Raw genomic sequence first — 25,015 nt, 5'->3', positions numbered from 1 at the left:
CCCCTGTAGTGTTTGCCCCCCCACTTACCTCTATCCATTTCTGCGCCTCCAGGCAGGCTGGTTCGGGATGGTGGTTCGCCTCCAGCAGCGCTCGCGGCGGGGCACTTGAAAGGGTTTTGCACGCGGCGGGGCTAGCCATTTGCGAGGGACGCTGGTTCGGTCAAGACCGACGCCGGTCAGTTAGTGATAGATGAAGGGAAAGTCAAGCGTCCTTCCTTCAGATGTCTCTCGTCTTCGGTCCGTTATCCTCTTCTTGCTGCAGCTCTCCTCCTTTCACGAGCCCGCGCGCGGACCGGGTTTGCCTCGCAGCCCTCGTGCGCGGCTCGAGCCCTGCTCAGGCTTGTGACGCAGACTCCGAGAAGGAGCTTCTCGCGATCGCGGCGGTGAAACACAAACCAGGCGCTAAAAATATCGATCCCTGCCCGACGAGCTGTGGGAGGCTGAAGCTCCGCTCCAGCCTCGAGACAGCGACGTTGCCGCGCATTTCAGGACGCGTGAACGCGCAGAGAGGAATCCGAGGGGGAGGTTGGACGATGGACGAGGTGAGGGGCTGCAGATGTCCCCAAATGTCACTGTTACCTTTGCTTAATCAACTTTAAGGCCAGGACTGGACATGTTCAATAAACTTTGATAATCTGAACTCATTTAGTGAAACTAACAAGGTGCTTCTCAAAATTATTATAAATAATGCTATTAATTCACCCATTTATTAAATTAGAATTCCAAAATCAGTCACCATTACTCTGAAATTTTCTGTAAGTAAACATCACTTATTTGTTGGATTACCTCATAACCTTCCAAAACTGCCACCCCTCACCCAAGTCTTTCAAATACAGTGGGACTATTTATGAAAACGCGGACTTTAGAAATAACTTCAAAGGTATTTAGCCAAATATCTTCCAATAATACCAGGCATTAGCTGGAGTTCAACTGTAATAGTGTGAAAGGTTAAACATTCCTCCAGAATGTGAAAATATCTGTTGTTCCAAAAGCTGTTCAAAATCCTTCACAGATAAATCTTTCAAACTGTGAGAGTGGTCTAATTCAGCCGTATTAGAAGTATACAAATGCAGCGTTTATTCCTGTACCTGTGACTTTCTATATCCTTTAACAAACCTAATGTTAGACAAAGCTTCATTGGTGCTTCCCTCCACATCCAAGGTGATCTTGCATTATAACCTCAATTAGGACATGAAAATGTACATAAATGCATTATATGGAGTTTACATTTTCCACCCATTTTATTGAATTGTCTTGCAGCCATGGGACGCAACAGCAACACACAATAAAGTTGTTAAAGTGCACTGAAGCAAACAGTTTGAACACAGCCTATATGTGGAAAAAAATCCTCAGTAAAAGGAGGGACAAAGCTCAAATTGTGGCATTATGGCAACCAAAGTTAATTTACAGTTAATAGAAGAAAAAGAAAAAAAACACAAGCAGATCATTAACCTTCTGACAAAGTGCTATGTTTCCATGTAAAGCTAAAATATTTCAGAAACTAATTGTTAACATTTGGAAATAAGTTCAACTCTTAATTTAAGATAATTCATTCCACAAAAGTCACTTTGGTAACAAATAGGAAAGGTTTGTAATCAGAGTAGCCTTAGACTTTTTCAGATCCCATCTCAAGTCAAACAGGGATTGTATTGATATCTAGATTAAATGGAACAAGAAAAACGTGTAAGGGCGACAGTGTTTTGAGCTCAGAAAATGGCCTTTATAGTGAACTTTAGTCATATGCATGTCATACATAGATTAATTGGGCACTTTTAACTGTGCAGCCATAAGAAGCCTGAAGAACGTTTCTTTTTTTATGTTTGTCTAGATTTAACTCCGACAGAGCGCCACAGCAGAAAAGCGAACTTCGTCTTTTTCCCTTTCCGTGAAGCCACGGCACACTTTGGCTGCATCCTATGGAGAGAGAAAGAGGAAAAAAAAAAAAAGTTATTCTAAAAAGTTCACTACTTGCCAATCACAATAGTCCATCAGTCTAGATTCTACAGATATTCAACTTTATACTCAAGATTTAGAAAGTCCTTTTTAAACATTGTACGTGTTCTTATTGAATTCTGCCAAATCATAAATCGTAAATGAATAAACTAGAATACAAGTAGTGTTCTCAGTAGATAGGTGAGCACGTTTTGCCTACCGCGAGAAAAGATTCCTCGGTTGTCTCTCCGTGATTTACTGGTCCGTCCATTTTCCCATCTTAAACAAGTAGTTGATGCATCAGTAAGCGGAAAAAATATGAAGCTTTTATTGGGGAATTTGTTTTTTGTTTTTTTTTTAAAGTTGAACACATGCTTACCACATTCATAAAGATTTCCTTTGGCGTTTATGAAAGCAATAAAGTGGAAGTTGATCTTGTCGGCCTCTGGCTGCAGATACATGGAGTTGGTGATTTACATGATTTAAAAAAAAAACAATGCATAACAACGGAACTGCTTTGTTTTCTAAGCCGTTTATGCAACACAAAATTACAGTTCTCATTATGTTAAAGTGTTGCAAATGTCCTCAAAACCAAGACATTCATAGTCTATCATTCAAAAGCAAATGCAGTCAAGGGGTCAACCTAGATGGGTTGACATACTTTTAAATTAAGGTCTTGCCCGTCACTATGCAAAATTCTATCCATAAATGCCGATAATTCAACTTACCCGGCATTGACCCTGCATAGCAACTTCATTGTGAGCATCATAGATGGCCTAAAGGATAAAATATAGTGGATTGTCAGCAAATCAATAAAAAATATAAACAGATCTCATAAAGTGATGTTTCCAGGATGTCATTTCTACATTCTTAAAAGTGTTTGGCGCCCCCATGTGGCCAAATAACACCGTATCACTAGAAAAGTAAAGAAAATCTTTAGATTCAATGGCTTTCAAATTGTATTTTGCTTCTCATTTTGTTTTATACATTATCTTACTATGTCTGTGAACATATTAAACCCCAGTCTTACCTTGTTCTGTTCCAGATGTTTGGCTCGATCATCAGGAGACATGTTTGCAGTCTCTTCTAGAAATTTCTTCAAGGCAGATCCAGCATCTGAAAAGCCACCAACCCCAAACTGAAAAATCGGTCGTTTCAACACCAGGACAAATGCAGCTGAAGGGTGTAGACAATAGGACAGATTGCCAAAACAACATGATTGCTTCACACTTATTGCAGTTTTAAGTTATTTTAATACGCCTTGACAAAAAAAGAAAACAGTTTTGGAAGAAAAAAACGTAAGTGTGCCAGCTAAATCTCAGGAGAAAATATTACCTAATGTTAGAATTTCATGGTCTGACAAAGTAGGGACATTTGGCCCCTTAGAAATAATTTATTGAAAAATTCAGACACACGTGTCCCCTGGACTTGTGGATCATGTCTTTTGAAACTGCTTAGTCACTGCTCTGATATACATTACATTTAAATCTAAAGCTTTCAATTTTTTGCTAGTATGAATGAGTGATCTTACAATTAATATAACTGAGAGGATGAACTGTCTGGTTCATGATAAAGGCATTTAACTTGACAATGTGGAAGCAGGATAAAAAAAAACAGATTTCTAATGTAGCATCATAATGTCACACCCATTTCAGCAGCACTCACCGAAAGCCATTTTGTCTTTATTGTTGGCCACAGCGTGCAGCAGAGCGATGGTGCCACAGGAGTTGCCCGCTTTCTGCTTTAAGAAATAAACCTCAGATCCATCGTCGACCTTGTCTGCCTGCTGGGCTCTGAAAGATTCATGCTGCCGTGCACAAACATGGAATCTTCATTTGTCAGGAGAAGATATTAAGGGTACCTTTCTAAAGATCAGATTACAGCACATTTGTACAATTCCAAAATAAGGTGGGAAGAATTATAGAATTTTAGAACTGCAGGTGTCTAGGGAGGAATGCTGTTGATGTACAAGAAAGGGATGACGAGTCACAATAAGTACACGGATAGAGCAGTGACTTTTTTTGACCACCATCTTTGTCAATCAAATGCACCATCCACTTGTCTCACTATTACCTGTTGTGTGAGTGGGAAGAGCAGCATCAAGGCACAGCATGGTTTTGGCACAGCAGAAAGTTGCTCACCCTCCAATCCAAGCACATCAACAAAGCACCAGCTGTCACCAACACCAAGTTTGCTCATAATCTGAAAAAATAATAATAATAAAAAAGTAATTAAAGAGAGGATTTGACCAAGTTGACAAAAGCATCCCGTTCAATAAAGACCAGACGCCATTAAAGATGGACCAAGGAGGCCGAGCTGTGCTGGTCCAGGCAGACCACACCCTGTAACCCAGACAGGGAGGTCAGCAGTGGGGAGGATGCTGCCTGCAGTCAGGGTTCACACGGAGACTGCGACCTAACTGATCACCTCTCAAACCACAGGTGACGTTTAACATAACTTTGTAAACAGCTTCCCAACTCGCGACAGCTCATGATGTTTACCACATTCTGTTTAAACACCAGCCGCTCTAAAACTTACCTGGCAGTTAATTAACAACATTACCAACCCATCGCCATTACTGTCCCCCCGATACCAACCTTGTTCAGCATCTGAAATAAACACAGAATTCATGATAGGGAGCTCGCACTAAGCTAACCCTCTGAAATATTAAATAAATAAATTTTAAAAAAGGCATTGCTTGCTTACCTCAGGGTTGATTTCCATCGGGGTCCACTCCATTTTTGCAAATTTTAGTAACTAATGGGCACAATGTTGTCGCAAATTCTTGTCCGCTTTGATAAAACGTCTGTTAGCTTCTGTCAGCCACGCCGCGCCCACTTTTTATACTGCCGACCATACCACTTACTGGCAGAAACGGGGGAGTGTCCAGATTTAAAATATATTTCTTTCACGATTTAAAAGATTTTCTTGAATTTAATGTATAAATTGAATGATACATTTCATTTAGGATTTATTTAATCACGTCTGAACCTTGAAATAGACTCGATTTCATGTTTACAAAATTGCAAATAAAAAAATCTAACCACTATGTACCAGACCACTGTGGGTAAATCACGTTCTTTCTAGAAACTGAGGTGTGAACTTTTGCTCCATCATTCCTTTTAAATGCATTTAAACCTTTAACCTTAATTACAAAAAAAGAAAAAAATCCTCTCTGTCAAAATTATAAGGTACTCCATTTTAATCTGATCTTATTATCTTGAAGTTGTGAGATAGTTTCAAACGATTAGAGCTCTTAATTTTGATATAACGAGCTCATCATTTTTAAGAATGTGAAAAATAAAACTATTTTACATAAGGAAATTATATTGTGTCTAGTTTACGTTGCAAAGCATTTACTCAACTGATATTCTGTTTCTCTTTATTATTGTTGTTTGAATGCTGACTTAATTCAGATGAACGCATATCCAATGATAAGGTTCTTTTCTTGATAATTCTTTTTTCTTTTGTAGTATTTTCAAAGGAAATTTGATGACGCAACTTCTGTGCATATCTTAGGAAAATCTTTCTGGTGTTCAATTGAAAAAGTGTTTTAAAGAAATCTCCCTGGCATATCTGTTGAAAGACTTGTGCAGCACATGTGACGATTTTTACAATCTTCTCAGACAAGTTATGGCTTCAAAGTTTTAGTTTAAACCAGTCATAAGATATTGAGATAATACAACAACCATGTTTTTCTTGTTTTACGAAAAGCCTCCTTTTTATATTCCGATCCTCTTTGCACTAACTTTTAAAAAAAATTCATGAGTTTTCCTGGAAATAGAAAATTGTAAAACAATGGGAAGCAAACCTTTTAAACAAATATTTTTACAACTCCGATGTTCACACATACACACACGTGCACGCACACAAACACACGCACACAAATAAAACAAAGAATAAAACAAACAAACTACAGAACACTGGGTAAATGCTGATTTCTTAATCAAAGTCCCTGTTTTTTTTTTTTTTGTTTTTTTTTGTAAAAGTTGCCATTTATTCTGCTCTCCAGTTGGTGGCACTATAACTCATTGGTGGATGAATCATGAGCTTAGAAAATGGTCCAAGTAGATTTTGTAGATTCGTGTGTTTTCCATCAACATATTTTTCAATATAACAAGTTGATACATTTTTGCTGCACTTCCTGAGGGATTTTTTCAAACTAAATATATGATGATGTTATGAAAACAATGTGTGAAGCTAAATCATTCTTTTTTGAATGCAAAGTTTTTCATATATTTTTACTCCCATTTGTTTTTAATAAACTCCTTGACACATTTTTAACTATACCAGCCATGTCAGTTACAAATCTTTAGATTTTCCTTTATAAAATCTTGAGTGAGGGTTGATTTTTTAAAAGTTCACATATTCTAGGTCAGTATTGAAGAAACTAGTAAGGAATAAAGACTGACCCAAAACAGGAGGAGTGGCAAAAAAGGAAAAAAGGATTGAGCATGGATGCAGGTAAAATGTCATTCTAACAAGTTTTGTTAGTTTACAGCCTGTTTTTGACAATCTTACGGCTGTTCTGTTTAATCTCTGAAGGTGTAAGACTATTGTCATAAAAAAATTGGAGGATGGAGGTTTCTAGTATAAAGGTCTTAATCTTGTGGGGAGTGTGTGAGTTTAATCACCGTTTGCCATTTTTATTGGAATAAAAATTCCCAACATGCCTAGCCAGAGTCTAACAAAATGAACACTGTTCATGGTGAAAACACTGCAAATTGAATTCAGCTCGTCTCTGCAGTGTGGAGTTGGTCTCCTGATACCAGTGCATACTAATCTGTTTTTTCCGATATAACAACATTTCTTTACTTTACTACAGTTTTTGGAATGACTAATTAAGCAATAAAACAATGGTGATCGAAAGTGTCTCAGCTAGGATCTATGGGATTTCTGCAAAGATCCAAAAACAGACACAATCAGAAAAATGACGGATTGCAAGTTGAACCCAATTCTCTGTGATGACCTTTTCTCTCTGATGCATCAAATTCAATGAAAGATTAACCTTGTCACAAAGATGTTTGTGGATGACCTTGTTTGCTGACGTTTTTTAGTATTTTTTTAAGCAAGATGTTGCCCACAATGAAATGTAACACACAATGATGTGAGATGGTAAGAAAAACCTCTTTAGGCTGATCTGAATGTTGATCCAAATCTGCCACTTTTCTTGCTCCTCTAAATGCAACAACAGAGTGGTGACAATTAAAGTCCCACTCCAATCTTCTGATCTGTTTTAAGAGTTCCCAGTGGTCTTTTATTTATGATTACGCTGTTTTTTTTAGGGCAAAATCAAAACATTTTCTAGAACATAATTTCTGTAGAGCGGTAGTAGTTGATCAGAAATTTGTTTCAAAGTTGTGGGCGGGACTATTGGCACAGAGTAAGCCTGTCTTGACTTCCCATCATTAAATTGTTCACACACTCTACTGCAAGCTAACAGCACCTCACAGCACCAACCTAACATTTCTTGAGCAACAAAAACAGTGAACAATATTTCTCACAAGAACAGGCAGACGGCTGGTTCCAATTGCAGCAGGTTTATTAGCTCAGTTGAAAGTCCACAAAGCTAAATCAGGGTCAGGCAGGAGTCGATAGCGAGCATCAGAACATGAGAGAATCAGGCGAGAGTCAGGAAACAGAAGGTAAGATCCTGAAATAACACTCTGTCGTGAAGGCAGGGTGGTACAAACAATACATCACACTGAGGTTGTGTCCAAAATTCTATCACTACGCACCATATAGTGCGTTGGCCATTTTGTAGTGCTATCCGAATATTCAATTCCAAAATCAAGTGCTCTAGAAATTCCCAGAAGTCTCAGCGAAAAACCAGTATGCTTCGATGCACATTAGATTGGAGAATACAGACCACAATGCATTGCGTCTGAAATTTTTTTGCAGAAAAAATGTATTTAAATTTATTTTTTTAATAAACCATCAACATTTTTATCTTCAGAAGACAGTGGATTCATAAATGACCATTGCAAAACACCCACATCAATTAGATTTTGACTTTGTGAAAAAAGGTCATGTTCGCCATTTAAATAAAAAATATAAAGAAGTATTGGGCATGGTGTCAAAATAGGTAAGGTGGAAATTCAGACAGAGTTCACACTGAGTGAGGCTCAGTACAGTGTTTAAGTATACTGTGATTGATTGAGTGAATGAGTGTCAGGTGTGCAACATCCAGGAAGTGTATGCTGGGGTTGCTGGGAGGTGTTGTATGGTTAGAGCTCTGGAGATGGTTCCCGCTGGTGACCAGAGGGGGAGACAGGGCTCTGACGTCTGACAATATTGGAGCTATCCAGTCTCGTCCAAGAGCCAGCACAAAATGAAGCTCATCACGCCGTCTGGGAAACAAACCCTAGTTTTCTATGCACCAGCCAAGTGAGCCATCCAGCCATACTCAGGTAATACATCACTGCTTTACTTTATGCTTTTTACCAACAACAGTATTTGGTCTGCTCCTGATTCACAATTTTAATAAAGAAAAACTTAGAAATGCAATTTTAAGCTTTATTTTCTTTATATCTGTCCTCCATCATGAGAAAAATGCCACAAGAACATGTTAAAAACACCAAAAACACAATTTGTTTCTTAGAGTGAGACTTTAAATAAGCAAGAAACGTTCGTCAGTTTACAATAAACTAGGTTTTGTCAGTCCTCATAACTACATTTGCAATAACTACTTGGTAGATGACTATTTTCTGATTAACCTTGAAACATAAAAATAAAGAATCTTCATTAACAGTTACTCCGTGTTTGGGTCCACAATAAACAACATTTCCCATAAAGCTTTGCGCAGCTGTGTGTGCCCGTTGCGAGCTGTGGGATGCACAAAGGTGCGGTCCAGATGCGCGCGCAGAGTTTATTCCACTGGGCTTGCTGCCTCTCCTTTTCTTTCCCTTCTCGCTTCTCGCCGCGCCGGTTCTCTCCGCTCTCTGACGGCTGCAGCTCCGCGGTAAGTTCCTCAAAGTTCACCATTTTGTAAGAGAAGAGCGCATACGTCGAGTGACGGACGCGCAAAGTGAACTTCCTGAGAGAAGTTCTCTGGAGATGTTCTGAAGTGGAAAAAAAAAAAAAAAAAAACGTTTGATCTAAACTTTGGACTACTTTTTTGTCTCCAATAGAGCTCTTTCTCTCAGCTGATCAAAAGCCTTAAAGACTGTTAAATGGTAAGTCATATCTCATCAATGATAGATTTTTGTTTTTGTTTTGGATAAAGTTGCGTTTAATGTCCCTTATTTAAAGAATGTTTACTTTAAATGGTCTCAAAAACAGTCTTACTGCATGACAGGAATGTTATGTTCAGGATAGGGTGGAGTACAGACTTGTTTTTGATTTAATCAAAATCTGGAAATCTTGATTACATCAAAACAATTTTGCCAAAACATAAAAAAAAGTTTTTTTTCTTTTCCCCCTCCATACTTTATACACTCATTTTAAACTTATTTTCATGTGTTCCCTGATGTCCATGGGGCTACAAAGAGCTTTAATTTGGGGAAGTTTAGTGTATGACTCATGTCAGTTGTGTTCCATTGGGGTGGGCCTGTGGGTGTCTCCATCCCTCCAAACTTTATACACTCATTTCCACATCCAAGTCTGCAGTTTTTCAAGCTCCCCTCCCTCTCTTAAAGGGGAACCTCTTCTATTTCTCATAACATTTCTACTACTACTACACACACACAAAGATTCTAAAACAATGACTTTTCTTTGAACTGAACATAGATTTAGTCTACGGTTTAGTCTTCAACAAGACTAGGGATTTCACTCATGTACTCAAAAGCTGAAGTGGGGTTTTGTTTCTTGAAGACTTCCACTGTTGACAATAAAACACATGAGCAGATCACATGACTGGAAGAAATCCTCACTGGCTTTGAAGAGGACGAGCGAATCAGTTCGTTTTTGCTAATTATACTGTATTGCTCTAACCTCTGCTGCAGGATGAAGTCTGACTGGAACTATCCCACAACGTAATCATTGTTTGCTCTTGTTTGAGCAGTGTTTTGCACACACACATACTCACGCTCACAAAGTTAAATTACTGAGGTGTGTGTTTGAATCTTACCTTTTTTTAAATATTTTTACACTTGTTAGAGGTCTATATTGTACACAGATGCACGCATGTGTAGAGGACAAAGCTGTACTTCCTTGTTTACAACTCATTAAATAATCATATCAAGCCTTGTTTCCTCTGAGCGGTACGGTACAGTACGGTACGGCTTAGAATGGTCCAGGCAATTCAGGTGAGCGTTTCCACTCAAACTGGTCCAGGGGTGTAGACCGATTGCGTAGCTTTGCGTCACAGTAGTGCGACCACAGTACATGATCCATCCAGCTCACTCTAAATCATGCAAGAACAGCAAGGGCTGTTTATAGTTCCAGTTCTGACCAGGTCAAATTGAATGTTGGTGCTGGTTTGACGCTTTCTTTTGTTGTAATGACCTTCCACCAACCAACAGGTTTCATGGTGTGATGACAGTAGCTCCACCCTAACCGTTCCATTACATCTTTCTATTGACCTACGGTTCGGTATGGTTTAATGGGTCCATTTTATACTGGACACCCTCAAAATACCAGACTGCATCAAACCATAACGCACCGCTCGGTGGAAACAAGGTTTTAGTTCAACACTAAGGTTAGTGCCACATTAGAGGAAAGAAACTTCAGACTGAACTCCATTTATTTCTATTAATTCAATTCTTTACAGATATTCTAGTTCATTGTAATCCAATTCAGTCCAGTTGTTATAAACCTTTATTAAGTGGGCAACAGAAAAACAATAGTCATATGGTATTCCAGTAGAACTAGATTTTTTTAAAATAGATATTTTATTTTTTGTAAAAAAAAAACAAATCTCAATATTGGTCTAAACAATGGACGCCAAATAGTGCACACAGACTGCTGAATGAAAGTTATGTAAATATTGATTTATTTTTAGAGAAAACTCAACTAATTTGAATATAATCTCAATACAATGAGTTTTTCCACTGCTAGCTAACTCATGCAGATGACAAAATGCTGAACTTCCTTCCTTAATAGCAAGTCCACATTTTGCAGAATCAATATAAAAACTGTGCGTTCACTGAGCCTCGTGCCCACACTCGCACAAATTTTTCCAAATTCCATAAATATTTTTGTCAAACATTTTCAGAAAAAAAATAAACAGGATTGTTGTCGAATCATTTTATCATTGACTTTCTGTCTGAGCATTCAGCTAACCTGATTGGATAATGACCAGCTTGTAGTGTGGAGAAACTCATGAGCAACAACAGAGACAGTCCAGTTCTTCACACTTTTTTCCAGAGATTTTCAGGATTCCACAGACATTTTAGTGGCTTGTCTCTGTAAGTGTCTTTCCCTATAGTCTGGAGCAGGAACTTCAATCATTTATTGATAATTTGTAGACATTTGAATGACTTAGGAATTATTTTACTATTGTTGATGACTTGGAAATTAGTTTTTTTCTGTTGTCACATGCTCTTTAATGTTTTTTATAGTTAAAATAAGATGGCATGTTTGCATGCAGAAACATATAGTTGATGAGTTAAATAATGAATAATTAAATATTTCATGAATCCGGGGTCATTTATAAGCAGCTTCTTTTCGAAAATGTTCACAAAATTATGCTTTTAGGTTTCTAGGGTTCTTGAAAATGTAAAGAAAACCTTTAGAACATTTCTAAATGATAGTGCCTGGGAGCGTCGTGTTTATTTTTCATGTGCCTTAACTGCACCCACACTGCAAATATTTATTTAAATGAACAAACAAGCATTCAGTGCAGGACAGTTGGGTTTGTAACGATAAAATCATGCATTCTGTTTATTAAGTAGTGATTAAATCATATTATCATATTATTAATAATATTATCATATTATTAACTTTTCGGTGAAACATGCACAAAAACAAAGCAGGTTCTCTTTATAAAGCTTAGGTTTTTGATAGTTTACGAAGAAATTCTTTGGAAGTAGATGTGTAATGTAAAAGAAAAAAAGTCCAAATAAAGGTCAAAAATGTTTGTGTTGATATCTTTTATGTTTCAGGCTAGCAAAGGAACCGTGAAAGCTGCTGCTAACTTCAAGGCCAGTGCAGATGCAGAGGTCCTGCACAAGGCCATGAAAGGGATAGGTAAGAGGCCTGCATGCATCTGCTGTCACAAAGAAGCCTCTTTTTGGTGTGTATGACTCATAAGTAAATGATGTTAGAGCTGAAACCTGAGACGCGTGGCTATGAGCAAACAGATCTGCTGATGTTGACTCAGCTGCAGTGATGTGGCGTAAACCGACCAAGTCAAGAACCCACTTCCACAGTGCACACTCATTGTTACTGAAAACAGTTGAGACAGCTTGACTGAGTAACCATGGTGTGTTGCCATAGGGACCGATGAGGATGCCATCTTACAGCTGGTATGCGCTCGGAGCAACGCCCAGAGACAGGAGATCAAGGCCACCTACAAGACTCTGTTTGGAAAGGTCAGGTTTCATCAGCAGTAGGTGTTGAAACACAAGCTTCTCTAGCTCTTCACCTAGAAGACTAGAGCAGACTTCAAATGTTGACTGAATGATAATTAGGATCCCAATGCCCAGTGGGGATGAAAACATGAAAAACCTGCTCCACAGTAAGCGTTCTTTACCGAGGTGTGCCATGGGATATAAACAGTTTCCTCGAAGGTAAAATACTCAGCTCATCTGGGTGTTCTCATCTGTTTTATTAAGAATTAATTATCAAACTGTTAAAGGTTTAGTGCTAACACCAGTTTATTTTCGTAGCAGCAGAATTCAGCGACACGAAACAAATGCAAACCTAAAATTTCAAATTTTTAGCTCGTAGAACAACTTTAAAAGTAATGAATCAGTTGTAAAAGTGTAGTACAGCTTGATTTATTGAATGCTGAAGGGCAATTTTTGGTCATGCAAAGAAAAAAAGGGGAATGTAGTTTTATTTTCTCTTTTTAGGTGAATATAAAGATGTTGAAGCTCGATTTATTGCAGATTGAATTCTGCAATAAATCCACCTTTAAAAAATGAAGGAAACCGTCTTTTCTTTATGCTGTGCACTTTTATATTGTGTAGACTTTAAACATATCTCTCTTTCAACTGATTTTTATCCCTATTCTGCTGGTAGCGTCTGAAACAGAAATGTATGCATTTGAAGATTGAAAATGACTATTTGTTGCTATTTTTATGTATTTATGTTTTTAATACCCTCTCTGAGTGTTTGGATTCCTTATTTATTAGGATCTGATAAACGACCTGAAGGGTGAACTTGGTGGCAAATTCGAGACCCTGATCGTGGCTCTGATGACCCCTCCCACTGCTTATGATGTGGTTTCCCTTCGAAATGCCATTAAGGTAGCTGTTGCATTTTATAATAGGTCACATGACGTAGCTTTTAAAGGGGTGAGCATAGAGGGGAGTTTCCAGAAATGTGATATTTTTTTTTTGGTTTTGTTTTTGTTTCTGTCCTTAAACCGTAGGGGGCAGGGACAGACGAGAAGGTACTGGTGGAGATACTGGCTTCCAGAACACCTCAGCAGGTGAAGGACATCATTGCTGCCTACCGAAAGGGTAAGTTATCCACAAACACACTCTAACATGTTAAAAAAATTGTCATCAATGTATGCTTTTGGACTCTTTTTTTTCAGAGAATATTGTTTTGCAAAATCAGTTCAATAAATCTATACTTTGAAATTCCTGACCTTTTACCTTTAAATATCTGCACATTCCAAGCATAATATGGTGCCTCTGTGTTTATCTCAGAGTATGATGCTGACTTGGAGGAGGATATATGTGGGGACACTTCAGGTCACTTCAAGAGACTTTTGGTTATTCTGCTGCAGGTAAACTTGATCCTCTCCTTTCTTGTTCTATTGTCTTTTCTTTTGTTGTTCTGAGAGGAAGTGTTGTTTTGTTTGTTTTTTCCAGGCAAACCGGCAGACAGGGGTTCAGGAGGGAGACATTGAGAATGATGCTCAGGTGAGTCAGCAAAAAATTCGCCATCAATGGCGTCTTTGTTTTTGTTTGACCAGGTGACTATCACATGTTCTTGGTTGATTTTTTATTGCAAATCTATTTTAATGAGGTTCCACTGCCCTCTGCTGGAAGTTAAAGACTTTTGAATATTTGATGTCCTGACTATACTGTAAAGTGTGCCAGGGTGTTTTACTTTCTTTTTTTTTACTTTCAGTTTTACTTTTCAAGAATGTAGTTTCCACCAAAAAATGTGTACTACAGCAAGTGTAAATAAAAATAAATGACTCATTTCTGAAATATTTCTGTCCATGAGAGAGGCTATTACCATCCCTGAAAGCTGTCATTTATTTATTAATTATTGTGACTTGGTTTCTTTGGGCGAAAATAACCAAAATTTGTCATCTTTGGGGGAGCCACTCAGCAGTTCTACCAGCAGAGATTTTATTTGCTTCTTACAAAGCTGTGGTTAAGGATTTTTGCATGCTTAGTGAAGACAACAACCGAATTTGCATATGTTTTAGTTGCAATCTGATGCCGTCAGAATAGAAGATGTCTAAATATGTAGTTTAATACACTTTATTCTTCTTACAGAGGTGTGGATTTTTCCAAACATTTTTGTTTGGGGACATAAATGTTAACTGTTTCAATCTGATGGATTAAAGAATGTTTTTTTTTACACTCCCAAAATGAAGTATTAATGTTATTTTACTTATTTTTTTGTGTTGTTAAAACCTAAGTAAACCACAAATTTGATACATGAACTTAGACTTTACCAAACCAACAGAAAATGTTACTCTAAAGATTCTACCTCATTAGTAGGATGCTCTATTTGTTTTTCATTGGAGGTGATCGGGCTCTTAATTCATCAGCATCTCCTCTGTGCTCTGTGTGTTCTTTGAGGTGTAGGCCTTCTGTGAGTTGTCTTCTTTTGTTCTTTCAGGTTCTCTTCAAGGCAGGAGAACAGAAGTTTGGGACCGACGAACAAACCTTTGTTACCCTCCTGGGCAACCGCAGTGCACAACACCTGAGGAAAGGTTTGTGTCCGAAAAGCATTGTTCATGTTGACCCGTCATCAATATTTTTCAATGTAATCACAAAGGGATTTTGAATCTGTGTCTCAGTGTTTGATGCATACATGAAGCTGTCTGGATATGAAATAGAGGAGAGCATCAAGAGAGAAACATCTGGAAGCCTAAAAGATCTGCTTTTAGCTGTTGGTAAGAAAACGACACTGTCTTCTATGTGGATTTGTTCTGTTCTTAACTGTTTTTGAATATTTATTAACTATTTCATCCTGTTTTCTTTTTCTCTTGTAAAGTGAAGTGTGCCAGGAGCGTACCAGCCTATTTTGCTGAGACCCTCTACAATGCCATGAAAGTAAGCATGTTTGTAAAGATTTCTTGCAGTCAGAGATAACTTCTGTCCTTGCACCAGTGATCTATTGAAATGTAAATTCTAATTTTTAGTCCACTTTTATAGTGTTCTCTATTGCTTTTGTCTTCTGTCAGTCCTGGCTCATAAGCCTTTCTTAGACATGCACACAGTTGGTATGGTTCCAGTTAAAAGTAGAGAACACATGCAAAAGTAATTAAACTTTAGATCGCATCATCTGTTTATGTTTTATTCGGGAAACTCTGCACAGTTTGGTTTAGTCTTACATGTTATTAAGTCTAATAAAACTCCAGTTTGAGTGTTTTTAATCATGTTTTTGCCTGAAAACATTAACGTACAATGCAGGGTTGTAGTTTTTTTTTTTTTTTACAGCAATCATATGTACTAAAAGAAAAACCTTTAAGAAATCTAAAGAAAATGTAAATTGAATCTTAGATTTGCTTTGATTTAACTCCTTTAGAAAATTGTCATGAAGAAAGACATTTTGAAGCATTTAATAAAGCTGCAAATTGTAATTTCTGCCTTTGCAAACGGGATAAAAACTGCATGTGTCATGGTTTTTTTCAGGGTGCAGGCACTGACGATGACACCCTGATTCGAGTGATGGTGACTCGTGGTGAGGTGGACATGCTGGACATCAGAGCTGAGTTCAGAAAGCTGTTTGCTCGCTCCCTGTTTTCCATGATCAAGGTAGAAATACACGTTTTCAAGACCTGCAACACAGAACATCATAGATCAGAAGAATATTTTAATTCTATAAGTATTCTTACATCTTTCTGTCACAGGGAGACACTGGTGGAGACTACCGCAAGGCCTTACTATTGCTCTGTGGGGGTGATGACGCGTAACCATAGCAGCAGTTGTTGGTTGGAACACATCTAAAGTGCCTCCCCTTTCTGTGTCATTATCTCACACAAAACAGAAAAAATATGCTAAAAAAGGTTTTCATAAGAAAATTAAAGATAGGCAAAGATAGACAACCAGGTCAGTTACTCCAAACTATGTTTTTGAAGGTTACTAACATGTTTATTTTCACATTAATGCAGCTTATGGTGCTTTAATAACTTTGTTATAACTTTTGTTATGCCATTCATTTTTATTGTATCAGACGTATCAGAAGGCAGTTGCTTTGTTTGCACTTTGTACGGTCGAAGCAATTTATTCAAATAAACATTCACTAAGGTGAAAATCATTGTTCGGTGTGTTTAATTTATAAGAATTAAACAAATCAAATCAAATAGAAGACTAATGTTTTGGCCGCCAGAGGGAGACAAAGAGATGTAGAGAATAAGAAATCAGAAATTCTTTTAATTTCACTGTTGCAAAAGAATCTTGTGACACAACGAAAATCCTGGTGATTTCCAGCTCTTAAACAAGATAATATAAAATAAAATAAAAAGAAAAATTGGAATAAGAGCTTAAAGAAGAAAATCTTTATGGTAAGAAAAGTAAAATATATATACATGTATTGCACATAAACATTATTGCACTTCCACACATTTGGGCTATGTAGTATTTATCTGGTACACTTACAGTTACAGGCGTGTTTTCTTTTTTTGGGTTCCTTTTTGTTTTAACCCTTGTGCTATCCTATGACCCCCCCCCCCCCCCCTTACTTTGACGTGTTCTCCCTACCATGACAAAGGTGGAAAAATTTCATGTAATCCATGGACACCAGTGAAGATCACAAATCATTGAAGAAAAAAGGTTCAGCGCACTGTCTAGTGGGTCTAGATGACCCAACTCCCAATGTTAAAGTGCCTAGGATAGCACAACGGTTAAGGATGTTGACTGATCTGTGGAAGAAACTGTTCATGAGTCTGTTGGTGCGAGCCTTGTGAGACCACTTCAGGAGTAAAATCAATGCCATTAGATCTAGTCTCTTAACTCAAACAGGTGTTGTTTTGAATGAAACTAAAGCATTGCATTTATCAGAGGAAACACTGGAAAGTTTTGTCCTGGTTGATGCTGTGGCACTTGGTCAAGTTTTCTCCCAGTTATGGCCAACCACCTGCCTTCTAGACCCAATCCCCACATCACTGTTAAAAACATTTTACAATTTTTTTCAGTTGGAGCTTTTAAATTTTGTAAATTACTCTCTTCAGACATGGGTGTCTTCCCTGCTGTCTTTAAAACTGCAGTGGTGAGGCCTCTTCTGAAGAAGAGTAATTTGATCCAAACAATCATAACAATTATCGTCCAGTATCCAACTTACCATTTTAAGTAAAATGATTGAAAAAAACGTTTTAATCCAATTTAATTAGTTTTTACATAGAAAAACCCGTTAAAAATATCAGTCTGCTTTAAGAACAAACCACAGCACAGAGACGGCCCTTGTTAAAATAGTAAATGACATTAGATGCAACCTGGACTGTCAGAAACTCTAAGTCCTGTTACTACTGGATCTCAGTGCTGCATTTGACACAGTAGATCACAGTATTTTACTCAACAGGCTGAGAGGTTTGGGAATCTCTGGTACCGTACTAAAGTAGTTTTACTCCTATCTCCCAGATTGAAGTTTTTACGTAAAATTCATGCATTTTTGTGTAAAATGGTTAAATAAAACACAAAATGATGTTGTCAAATTGTGTGTGTGTGTTACTTGCCTAGGGAGTAAGTTAGTGTACCATTGGTTGACATAAGTGCTTTGGCAGAGATTTTCACACCAGATGCCTTTCCTGATATTACCCTGGCTTTTATCTGGGCTGGGGACAGGCACAGGGGAGCCCCTGACTTGGGCCCACTTGTGGCTATATGGGCAGTAGAGCAAATGATCAGAAGAAAAAAATAACATACTAAAATCACTAAGCTGTAAAATTAATGCGCTTTTCCTGGAAGGATGAATTAAAGTCCCAATACGCTGATCTTTTGAGCTATTATTGAAGAGTTCCCATGTATGTTAATTATGATTATAATACTATTTTAGCCACAAAAAAGTGTTTTTTTTTCTATGACCTTCTTTTTGCATTTTCTTAATATATTTCCACCATCATCATTAAAACATAATACAAGAACATGTTAAAAACAACAAAACCACTATTTTCATCTGAATGGGTCTTTGAAAATAAAATGTAGTTTATTCTTTTATATCTTATAATCCATTGTTTTTAGACAAAGATTGTAGGCTGGACTGATACACCTGCACACCTTCTGGAGTGTGAACAACCAAAAGAGATCTCACCACAGATCAGATACCAGGTCTGACCGCAGCCGGGCTTATCAAAACTGTTTTTCTCTGGGATAAGCGCGCAGACGCGCTGACGCATCATCAGCTTTTTGGTTTATGGATTAACTCGCTGCTGAAGGATTCCGATCTGGACACGTCGCTTCCGCCCGAACAAAAGCATTCCCGTGAAGCTACTGCCAAGATTTTCCTGAATTGATTTGCATGCACGCCTGTGCGTAACACAGCCCGTGTTGGAGAAGGGTGGGCGTGCCGCACACGAGGATATCAAAGCCTGTGCCAGCCACAAAAACGCGCTTTTTTACTTGTAGCTCCTCAGTTTGGTGAGTTTGGAGTAAATGTTTTTGTGTAAAACAGATTAAGGACATATGTGCTTATTTCATGCTTTTCTGTGTTATCAGGTAAAAGTCTATGCGCTCAAAGACAACATGCTTGTGCTGCGGGGGTTTGCGCTTCTTTTTCTGTTTTTAGAGCCACACTTACCCCTGGCCTCTGCTGCGCCAGGCAGAGCGCACAGGGACGGAGCTGCTATCGCCGGCTCTGGAAAGTTCTCCTCTGCTGATAAGATGCAGTGCAAATGGAACACGCGAAACGCAGGACCTGCGGTGATCCTGCGGGTCACGTGCGAACCTGCGGGAACCAAGATCCCCAGCCGCAGCTGTGAATACACCGCCAAACCACAGAGCTGCCCGGGATACCAGTCCGACCCCAAAGGCTTCTGGAAACAAGTTGGCCGAGCGCTCAAACGTCTGAAAGGCAAACTGTGCGAAGACGAGCGCGCGCTGGTAAAAGCCGGCATGTGCAAAAGTGAGCCACGGGATGCGCACTTTAAGCTGGACACCCGCGGCTCTCCCACTGCCGCTCAGCCCAGAGAACCGGATAATTCCACGGCACCTCCGGGACTGCGCACCACCCCTGTCGGACCGACCGCGTGCGCAAAACGCGCGGATCACCGCAAAACAGCCGAGGAGTACTGCGGCAGCTCGTGGAGCAGTTTTTGCGCTTTTTTCTTTTCCATGCTGCAGAGTGAGGACTGCTAGATGAAAATAGATGAGTCTGCAGGAACAGATGTTACATTTGACAGAATAGTCTTGGTGACCTTCCATAAAGTCAATTACTAGTTTGCCTCTTGTCAGAGCTGTTGTACAACTTTTCTTTGAAGTGTAGTAATTTATTAGCAGCATGAAGATGCTTTAGAAGTAACACTGTTTTTCTCACAACAACTTTCCTGCGTAGAATTACCTTTTTTTTGTTGGTAATACAATGTATGAGCCTCAGTTTGGTGATGTCTTACTTTGCTGTCTGGTGTATTTAACTTTGCTCCAGATTTGAAGATCGTCCTCTCTTAATGTTTTATTTTATTTTATTATAAACTCTTCACAGTCTAAACTGTATGCAAAAAGTGCTCTTTTATAATTAAAATGCTGTTACCCCTTTCAACATTTTCAAAACATGGTGCTTTATTTTTATATTCTCCAAATAAAAAGTTTTTCTTAATGGACCATTGAAACTTTTACTGTCAGCATGTGTTTTTATTTCAGTATGTTTTCAAACTTTGCATTTTTGGACAAAACAATAAACTTTGACTCATTAAAGCTTTTTTAAAATTAAACTGATTGTAATTTTTATCTATTAGACAGAATTTTTTTCATCTAAGGCTTTCCTCTGCTTTAAGATCAGACAAAACATGTAGTTCTGCAACATTATTTAATACCTTTAAGTTCTGTTTTATTACTTTAGTAGGATATTTAGTAGGATATTTTTTTGTTACAGAACTGCTTCATGATCATATAAGATCTGAAAGACATGAAGAATATAGTGCGACAATCATTTGAAACTGTATCTTCTTCATGATATTTGTAATTTTCTATTTAAAAGGTCTTGTAGTTCCTGTCTTGTGGTGATTCGGTGCAAAGCAAACATTTTATTTGTGGAGATTTTGAGCCCATACCACACTGTACTGTCCCTTAGGAGTAATAATGTAACAATACCGACACAATAACATCAAAAAAATTCAAAAATTGAAGTGGTGTGACAGGTCCTTACACCCAAAGATCTTTTATAATACACACAATTTAAAAAGAAAAAGTAATCTGTAATTAAATTATTTTATAAATCATTATTTAGAGGTGGGAATTAACATAATACAACTTTTTGATATCCCTTTCTTTGACCATTTAGTCATTCCTGAACAAGTGCAACTCCTTATTAAAAAGCCTTCCTGTCTCCGCCTGACCTTTCTCACCTCTGACCTGCTCGTTGTCTCCTCAAAGAGTCAACTAAAGAATTATTTCCACCTTTTAACATTTCTGACAGCACAAAAGAAGCGTCTGAGGACATATCATTCAGGCGATTCCTCTGTGTCACATTCCTGTGCCAGCTAGCAGACAGGGCGGAAGTAGTTTAAGGTTAGAGGTCAAAAAGAAGAATACCACCCAAATGCATGTGTCTTCTTCTCCTGTTCTTTAATCTGTGGGCTGCTGTGGATCAAAGAGAGATCATCTTTTTCCCCCACCAAAAATATTTAAGACAATCTGTTGGGAAGTTAAAGCAAATTTATACCTGTTACAACTCACAAAAAAAAACTTTTTTTAAACCTGTTATGAGGCATGTGAGGTAATCTGTTCTGGACATCGTCATTGTTAGATTTCTCTTAGAAAACTGTTGTCAGTGTTTGTTGAGAAAGAACCCCTCATTTCTTTGCAGTCATACATTTGGATTTTTTTTTTGTTACTGCTGCAGGCAGTTCAGATTGTGCATGTCTGTCATTGCAGCACATAGAGGCCTCACAGGGTTTGCAGCATTGCCGTACCCCTAAGCAATGGCATTCCTTTGATTTTTCACACTTTTTCCTGTATCATAAGACACATTTTGTCATTATTCATTTTTCTACTTATACTTGATTATTTAAATATTCTTTTTTCTTCTGTCAACTCTATGACCTACACAGGAATCTAGACGGTAAATAGAGCTGAGGCTGTTTTCTTTCGAAATTGATGCAAACTTTGTTTTACAAATTCTTGCTAAAGGAAGCCAACATTTCAAAGACTACAAAACTCAATAATCATTCTACCTTATTAAATATTGCCTGATTATCTAAACCATTCATCTGTGACTGACTGTCTATAAATTTTATATTGACATATATATATATATATATATATATATATCTTCTGACAAACCAGAGGTATGTCTGAATAAACCCCTTTTATCGAGGCCAAACGTTTTTCGTTTTACTCATATTTGAAAATCTTTTGTGTTGGGCCGGACGGAATAGGAAAGCAGGGAAGAAGAGAGAGGGATGTGGGGGGGGGGGGGGGGGGGGGGGGGGGGGGGGGTAGGAAGGTGATTATAGAAGGGGGGGGGCATGAAGCAGCACAAAGCAACAAGTTTCTGGATGTTTATCATTACAGTCAGGTTCAGATGTAATACGAATCTAGAAGGGGCGGGGCCTGTCCAGACACACACAATGTTAGAAACATACCTGTTGGCACCAAAAATGTCTACATGTCAACATGTCCATCCATCCATCCATCTTCCTCCGCTTATCCGGGACCGGGTCGCGGGGGCAGCAGACTGAGCAGAGATGCCCAGACTTCCCTCACCCCAGCCACTTCCTCCAGCTCCTCTGGGGGGACCCCGAGACGTTCCCAGGCCAGCCGAGAGACGTAGTCTCTCCAGCGTGTCCTGGGTCTTCCCCGGGGCCTCCGCCCAGTGGGACATGCCCGGAACACCTCTCCAGGGAGGCGTCCAGGAGGCATCCGTACTAGATGCCTGAGCCACCTCAACTGGCTCCTTTCGATGTGGAGGAGAAGCGGTTCTACTCCGAGCTCTCCGCGGGTGACCGAGCTTCTCACCCTATCTCTAAGGGAGCGCCCAGCCACCCTGCGGAGGAAGCTCATTTCAGCCGCTTGTATTCGGGACCTCGTTCTTTCGGTCATGACCCATAGCTCATGACCATAGGTGAGTACTGGAACGTAGATCGACCGGTAAATTGAGAGCTTTGCTTTTCGGCTCAGCTCTCTCTTCACCACGACGGACCGATAGAGCGACCGCATAACTACGGACGCTGCTCCGATCCGCCTGTCAATCTCACGCTCCGATTTTCCCTCACTCGTGAACAAGACCCCAAGATATTTAAACTCCTCCACCTGGGGCAAGGACACTCCACCGACCGAGAGATGGCAAACTACCTTTCTCCGGTCAAGGACCATGGCCTCAGATTTAGCGGTGCTGACCCTCATCCCAGCCGCTTCACACTCGGCCGCAAACCGCCCCAATGCACGCTGGAGGTCCCGGTTCGATGAAGCCAACAGGACAACATCATCTGCAAAAAGCAGAGAGGAAATCCTGCTTTAGTGTGAAGTATTTCATTCAATCACGCAAACTATTTGTGCAAAGGTGAGCTAACACCTGTGCTCAAGTGTGTGTTTATGTTCTTCTAAAATGTATAATGGAATGTAAAAAGAAGGAGGGAGTGTGCCCAGCCATCCCCACACCAAGACCCCCGCCGCAGCAGCTGCGGCAGCCAGAACCCCCCAACGCCACACGGCAGCAGGTAGAGAACAACCGCCCCCCGGGCGATCACATTCGCCACCCAGGCCAGGGCCAGCAGGACCGCCGTGGGGCCCCCAGAGCCAGAGAGCAGGGAGGCATGGGGGGACAGAGAGACCAGCTCCAGCCAAACCAGGAGAGCAGCCCCCCCACTGCACTGGGAGGGCCCAACGCAGGGTCCCGCCCCAGAAAAGCACCTCATCACCACCCAGGAGTTCTGGGCAGCCCCCCGCCCCAACCCCAGGTACGAGCCAGGACCCTCCAAGGGAGACCCACCCCACTCTCCAGGCAGCCACCCACCCAGCCCACGGTTGGTCTAGGAGGAGCAAGTCAGGAGGAGGCCCAGGAGGAGGGCACCCAGTGGAAGAGGGGGTCCACAAGAGGTGTTGTAAACATGGCCCGACCAGGCTCGCCCACAGTTGGAAATTTGGCGAGGCCCAGCGCTCAGGGCCAGGGACCAGAACCCACACCACAGGGACACGGACACCCCCAGGCTCAGATGTAATGTGATCCCCGGCTCTTAGTCTTGCCAGAAAGCTCAGGGATCCCTCTCCCTGCGTGGAGAAGGACTGCTGGGCCCAGGAAGCCAGCACCCAGGGAACGTGGCAGCCGTTACCAAGGGCCCAGTACCCCCTACCAGGGATGGGGTAGGGGACAGATGGTCCGAGGTCCCACCTTCCTTGTGAATTGCGTGTGTGTGTTTGTGTTTGTGAGGGTGTGTGTGTTTATGTTTTAATGTATATTTTGAGGAGTGAAGGGTGTGTATACTAAGGGGGTGCAGTTAAAATTGGCAGGTAGGGCACTGAGGGGACATCTCCCGATTACTCGCAGTGATGTCCCATCACCCTCCCCACCAAAGGGCACTAAATGTCTACTGTGCAGTTTGCAACAATATCTTGTTGTGATGCTGCAGTGCTGACACATGACTGCAGACAAAGCTGCTCTCCTCTACATTTCTCACCTGATTAACCTGTTTGCGAAATCGTATTCACTTCCAGACCATTCTGTAGGATCTGTCAAATGTTCAAAGATGGAAGAACCAAAAAATTTGAGGTCTTTTATGTAAAAATAAACAGAAAATAAGCAATATGATGGGTAAAATGTTGAGAAAACACACCAAAAAAATACAGCTGAAATGCAGCAGTTTATGTGTCTATATATATTACTCCAGAAATGTAGCTTTAGCCCTGTTAGCGCTACAAATCTGACTCGAGTAGCAAAGTTATTTGCACCTTTAGGCTCTCTGTCAAGTAATGAACACTTCAAGGGAAGTTTTCACCTTCCTCTAAATGCATAAAACACCAGTCAGACAGAAAAGTCCTTGTGCAAACTGTGTGCTCTCTCCACCATTCATGAGTTGATCTGACAAGTATAATGGGCAGAGTGACCCTTTAATCAGGTGTAGTACAGTTTTCGATGAAGTGTAAACACCAAGTGTGCAGCACAAAGGCGTCCTGTCACACCAAGTCTACTCAAAAGGTTACCAACTGCATGATGTCTGCACGGAGACATGAAGAGTTTCCAGGAAACTAATTATTATCAATAATCATCAAGCCATTAACGTCATTTTTGGGTATATGTGCGTCTTTTCCCTCTCACAGCAGTAGCAACAAGTGCATGTCTCATCCTGTCCTTGCTGGAACATAATGTCCATGTTAAGCAAGCTACACAAACACCTCTGAAAGCACGAAAAATAAGAGATAACTTTGAGGCTTGAAGATGTTTTCCATTCTCTTCAGTTAATCTCCGTTTATATACAGACAAAATAGTCTTTCCTGTTCTCACTCACAGGCCCCCCCAAATAGTGCCACACTAACTACGTTCATAAGAATGAATGGCATGCACAAAAAGCTTCCTGGCAAATGAAACAGGTGCAAACATGCTTCTGGGATTTGTTCAGGCTTTCTGTAAATTCTACTTCAAGCAATTCAAGCCGTTTAATAGATAAACTAGGCTGTGCAGGACTGAGGATACAAAAAGA

The 25,015-nt window shown here is 39.8% G+C and overlaps 3 protein-coding genes across 7 annotated transcripts in view; 1 reads left to right on the top strand and 2 right to left on the bottom strand.

Annotated features, from left to right (window-relative positions):
• The window catches only part of LOC101155575 (uncharacterized), a 29,624-nt gene extending 29,120 nt beyond the window's left edge, over positions 1–504 (bottom strand). For all 3 annotated transcript variants that reach the window (XM_023957776.2, XM_023957789.2, XM_078943327.1), the window contains exon 1: positions 29–504. In XM_023957776.2, coding sequence (XP_023813544.2) covers positions 29–139 — 111 coding nt within the window. In that variant the 5' untranslated portion in view covers positions 140–504. The remainder of the gene's footprint in view (positions 1–28) is intronic.
• Positions 505–1,212: 708 nt separating this feature from the next.
• LOC144990259 (ubiquitin carboxyl-terminal hydrolase isozyme L1-like) lies at positions 1,213–4,766 on the bottom strand. 3 transcript variants are annotated; one of them, XM_078943328.1, is made up of 9 exons: positions 4,639–4,766; positions 4,530–4,541; positions 4,006–4,134; positions 3,598–3,739; positions 2,963–3,048; positions 2,661–2,708; positions 2,312–2,381; positions 2,153–2,211; positions 1,213–1,914 (listed from the first exon to the last, which is right to left on the bottom strand). In XM_078943328.1, exons 1-9 carry the CDS (start codon positions 4,669–4,671, stop codon positions 1,831–1,833), a joined length of 663 nt encoding a protein of 220 aa, XP_078799454.1. In that variant the 5' UTR covers positions 4,672–4,766; the 3' UTR covers positions 1,213–1,830. The 3 variants fall into 3 exon arrangements, with proteins under 3 accessions (XP_078799454.1, XP_078799456.1, XP_078799455.1); XM_078943330.1 differs by having other exon boundaries at positions 4,471–4,541; positions 4,639–4,739; XM_078943329.1 differs by lacking the exon at positions 4,530–4,541.
• A 4,102-nt stretch (positions 4,767–8,868) lies between these two features.
• Positions 8,869–16,485, top strand: anxa5b (annexin A5b; the record flags this gene model as incomplete). Its single annotated transcript, NM_001104875.1, is given in 13 exon segments — positions 8,869–8,893; positions 9,063–9,107; positions 11,976–12,060; positions 12,310–12,404; positions 13,170–13,283; positions 13,409–13,499; positions 13,692–13,771; positions 13,857–13,907; positions 14,845–14,938; positions 15,026–15,121; positions 15,223–15,281; positions 15,864–15,986; positions 16,082–16,485. Coding segments are annotated over 12 exon segments (954 nt in total). The 3' UTR covers positions 16,145–16,485.
• Between the last annotated feature and the right edge of the window lie 8,530 nt (positions 16,486–25,015).

The sequence above is a fragment of the Oryzias latipes genome (genome assembly GCF_053564925.1).
Source record: "Oryzias latipes strain Hd-rR chromosome 1 unlocalized genomic scaffold, Olatipes_Hd-rR_3.1 chr1_Y".
NCBI lineage: Eukaryota > Metazoa > Chordata > Actinopteri > Beloniformes > Adrianichthyidae > Oryzias > Oryzias latipes.
This window is presented reverse-complemented; position numbering and strand designations above follow the sequence as displayed.